The sequence below is a fragment of the Adiantum capillus-veneris genome, chromosome 11 (genome assembly GCF_014529385.1).
Source record: "Adiantum capillus-veneris isolate H3 chromosome 11, ASM1452938v2, whole genome shotgun sequence".
NCBI classification, from domain to species: Eukaryota; Viridiplantae; Streptophyta; class Polypodiopsida; order Polypodiales; family Pteridaceae; genus Adiantum; species Adiantum capillus-veneris.
The window spans coordinates 48,105,776-48,109,933 of NC_140941.1; the positions used below are offsets into that span (position 1 = coordinate 48,105,776).

Genomic DNA, 4,158 nt, shown 5'->3' on the forward strand with positions numbered 1-4,158 from the left:
AGGGCGGCACCTATTGAGGCAAGGCCGTGGACTAGGCTTTTGGGGGTGACAGGAGCACCCAAGGATCTATTGCCGCGTGAGTTTTACTCTACTGCCACAAGAGGAGCGTCAACTGTCAACTGGGTGTGAATGGCTGCTTGTAGTAAGAAGCTAATAATAAAGAAAGGTTCTGTTTTTTAATAATATCGACGGGGAGCCAGTAATAAAAGGGGGAAGGCGTCAACTGTCAAGGGGGCTAATATCGACGGGGAGCCAGTAATAAAAGGCGGAAGGCGTCAACTGTCGAGGGGGCTTTTTGGAGGCCGAGGGCGACCAGGCGAAGATCAGGGCCGAAAGCAGGTGGTGAGGAGGTTATCAAGCAGAGGAGCCACGACAGAAAAAGAGGGCTGGTTTGAAGGAAAGGCCGTCCTCGGCAAGGCATGGAGCGGACAAGACAGAAGCGCGCCGTTAATTGCAGATTGGGGTAGCAGTAGAGCCGCCGTGAGGCGAGGAGCAGCACGAGGAGATCCGTAGGGCTGCCGAGGGCAGAGCATAAGCTGGCAGGACCCGGCAAGGAGGCTGAGTGCTATTTGTGGAGGGGGCAAAACTGCAGGCAGCGCAGGGAAAGAGATTAAGCAGGAGCACGTCGCTTAAAGGGGCGACCTCGAGTAGCAGTTCAGGGGAGAGCGCCATCTGGAGAGAGAGAAGAAAGCAAGGCGTACTCTGTCGAGGAAAATTTTGGCCTTCGAGTAGCAAGAGGAGAGCCTTCTATAGAGGAGAAAGGGCAGCGGGCAACTAGGTGAAGCAGGGAGCTGCTTAACGATCCTCGGTATTTACAGAGACAAGACCAGGCAAAAGGAGAAGTTGACGAGCTATTGAAATAGAGCACCACATCAGGGTGTTAGAAGGTATGCGCCATCTGCAAAGAAGAGCAGCATCGTGTTCATCAATTTGTGTGCAAGAAAGAGAATAGTGTGCAAGTAGATCCGATGAGAGCGAGACGAGTTGAGGAAGAGCGCCGTCGATTGCAGCAAGAGTACTGCGGGCAGGCAGACAAGACCCTTGCAGAAGCAACGTTTTTTTTTATTTTGTCTTTAAACTCAAAGTTGAGTTTTTCTAAAGGAAACAAGGGGTAGTACATTCAGGAAGAGCCCAGTAACGATAAGAAAGTTGCAGTAATATCTGGGAACGAAACTCGAGGAGCAGCTTCATGAAGTTAGAGTGAGCAGGTTTACAAAGAAAGTGCACTATTGATAAGAAAGGCAAGTTCGTGTTTGTAGAAGAGGTCGAGAAGAGCAAGGGAGGTGTATTGAGGCCATAAAGCTTTGGCTTTGCACGTCCGCTCAGAATCTTGGCAAAGTTTAGAGCACTTCATGCGTATTACAATGAAGTTTCTTTTGTATCGAGATTTTAAGCTCATTTAGTTTAACAACTTAAGATTCTAAGGTGTCCTTTGTGTCAAATTATCTTGTGTTGTATCTTTTCTCTCACCACATTCCCACAGCGAGCAACCCAGTGTTGATCCCGGCTCACTAACCGCACATTTTTTCCCCCGACATCTTTGGTGAACCCGACGCGAAGCGAGCCGGCGTGGAAAATTTTGGCAGAGAGGATGACGACGACGTCTCAAGTAGAAATGATGCAGTTATTTGATGCTTTCTTGCAACAGCAGCAGCAACAACAACAACAACAACATCAGGTTACTTATGAGGAATTTGGTTTAGACCGAGAAGAAGTTTTACGAGGATTAGCCCAACGAGGTGAAGCAGTGGAAGAAGCATTGGATAAAGTCTCTTCTGAAAGAGGTATTTTTGATGGCTACGATAGTGATGGATATCTTGCATGCTACAGGTCAGAGATGGAGCTTATGGGTATTCCAACTAGGCATATGATCAAGGAGTTTGACCGGTTAGTAGCTCCAGAATTACATGATCAAATACAAGAGCTTATCGATAAGTATGCAGATAATTGGGCTAAATTTGAAGAAGTAGTTGTACAAGTGGGTGACCGGCACATAGCCTTGGAAATAGAGCAGATGAATCAACAAAAGTAGGTTACTTTCAGTAAAGGTGATGGAGATCAATTGTAGACAATCAGTTATGATGAATTTTGGGAGCAAATTCATGCAAGAAGTAAAGCTAAAGCAGGTGCAGCTTTGCAAGTACCAGATTTCATCACAGAGCATCATGCATCAAGCAATCTAACACAGGTAAACAATGAATTTCAGACTAAAGTCATTGATGAAAATTTTTCAGAGCTTGCTCACATGGTAGCTGCCTGTATTATACGCTCTTGTGAAGAATTAGACGAAGGTGAAAATTTTGTTGTCAGTGTTCCACATACTAGTAATCTTTGCAGCGTGGATTGTTCTCAAGAAGTTCAAGATGGTCCCTTGCAAGGTGTTGATGGTCCTCTTAGGACAATGGAAGCATGTGAAGTCAAGCAGAACAACAATTTTCTTGAAGACGATTGTATTGATAAAAACATTTATACTATAACAAATGAAGTGCAAGAAACTATGGAGTTAATAGAAGATGTGCATGAGGGTATATATGAGTCTACAATTGCTGCTAACGATATGTTTACAGGTACTGATATTACAGAGCAAGATGAAGATGCAAATAGTGATGCTTCCTTGTCAAGGTTGAGAGAAGAGAATACCATTATTGATGTCTTTTTATCTGATTGTGGTATGTATGAGCAACATATTATACATGATTTCTCTACTGCTAGTAGCTATTCAGAGGAGGTGCATGAAGAGTCTTCACGGAGTATCAATGGATCTTTGGCTACCGTAGAAGTGTGTGAAGCGGAACAGGATGAAGAGATCTATGAAGATTGCTTAGATGATGTTCTTTATGTGCCTGACATTCACTACAAGAGGCTCTTCACATTAGCGACGCTCAAAAAAAAAATTCCCGGCGTCGCTATGAGCGTCGCTATAAGCGTCGCTATGAGCGTCGCAAATTTACAAAGAAATTTGCGACGCTCATAGCGACGCTTATAGCGACGCTCATAGCGACGCCAGCTGGGGTAAAAAAAATAACCGAGCGCGCCCAAAAACTCAGATCTCAGATCTGAGTTTTTCGGCGCCCTCAAGCAAAGAGCAGGTAACGCTCTCCCTCACTCTCTCTCTCTCTCTCTCTCTCTCTCTTTTTCTTTTACACACACACACACACACACACACACACACACACACACACGAGGAGAGGAAGGAGAGCCAGGTATGCTCCTTCCCTCTCCTCATTCTCATGTTCCCTTCCCCTCTTTCTCTCTCCCTCGCTCTCTCTCTCACACACACACATACACACACACACATAGTGTTTTTGAGAGAGAGAGAGAGAGAGAGAGAGAGAGAGAGCGAGAGAGAGTGCAAAAACGCACACACATACATAAACAAAGAATGCACACACACATTGAGAGAGAAAAAGAGAGAGAGAGCATGCATAAACAAAAAACGCACGCATTGAGAGAGGAAAAGAGAGAGAGAACATGCATAAACAAAAAACGCACACATTGAGAGAGGAAAAGAGAAAGAAAACATGCATACGATCCAAAAAAACGCAGACACATTGAGAGAGAAAGAAAGAGAAACTAAGGGAGCGTCGTAGGAAACTAATTAAAATTAAAAGACCTAAAGATCTAGCCGACGAGGAGTTGAACTGAAGACCTATTATTCAAGAGAGAAATGGCATAATCAATCTATCATACTTGGCATGGGTGATAGAAAGGTTATACCATTTATCTCTTTTTATTGGCACACACATCCACACACGCGCACACACACAGGAAGAAGAGAGTTATAACGTCGTAGGAAACTATCTTAAAAGACGTTAAAGATTAGGTTATATGTAGACTTACATTAAATTAGATTTAGGTTTATTTTTAACTAGATTTACGTTTATTTAAGCTAGATTTAGATTTACGTTATATTAGATTAGATGCGGGTCTCCATAGACTGCGATGCCTGCATGAAGCGGGTGAAGAAAGCCCTCAATGGAATATAGGGTATTGCTGCCTTCACTCATGGTGGGCTCCGTCGATCCAAAAGTACTGGTGAAATGTCTTTAGAAGATAGGGAAGAAGGTGGATCTTCAGGGCGGCAAGAGTCACTACATCCCCGACACAATGACCATCTAGACAACCTCTAGTCATTAGACTTACGTTAAATTAGATTTA

At 44.0% G+C, this 4,158-nt stretch overlaps 1 protein-coding gene across 1 annotated transcript; it reads left to right on the forward strand.

The window, feature by feature from the left end:
- Positions 1–272: 272 nt before the first annotated feature.
- On the forward strand, positions 273–2,798 carry LOC147447206 (uncharacterized). Its single transcript, XM_086524275.1, has one exon. The coding sequence runs from the start codon at positions 1,592–1,594 to the stop codon at positions 2,030–2,032; it is 441 nt and encodes a 146-aa protein (XP_086380401.1). The 5' UTR covers positions 273–1,591; the 3' UTR covers positions 2,033–2,798.
- Positions 2,799–4,158: the final 1,360 nt, after the last annotated feature.

Bases quoted from the DNA above. Each gene is read 5' to 3' on its own strand.
- LOC147447206 (XM_086524275.1), top strand. From the start codon at position 1,592: ATGACGACGACGTCTCAAGTAGAAATGATGCAGTTATTTGATGCTTTC.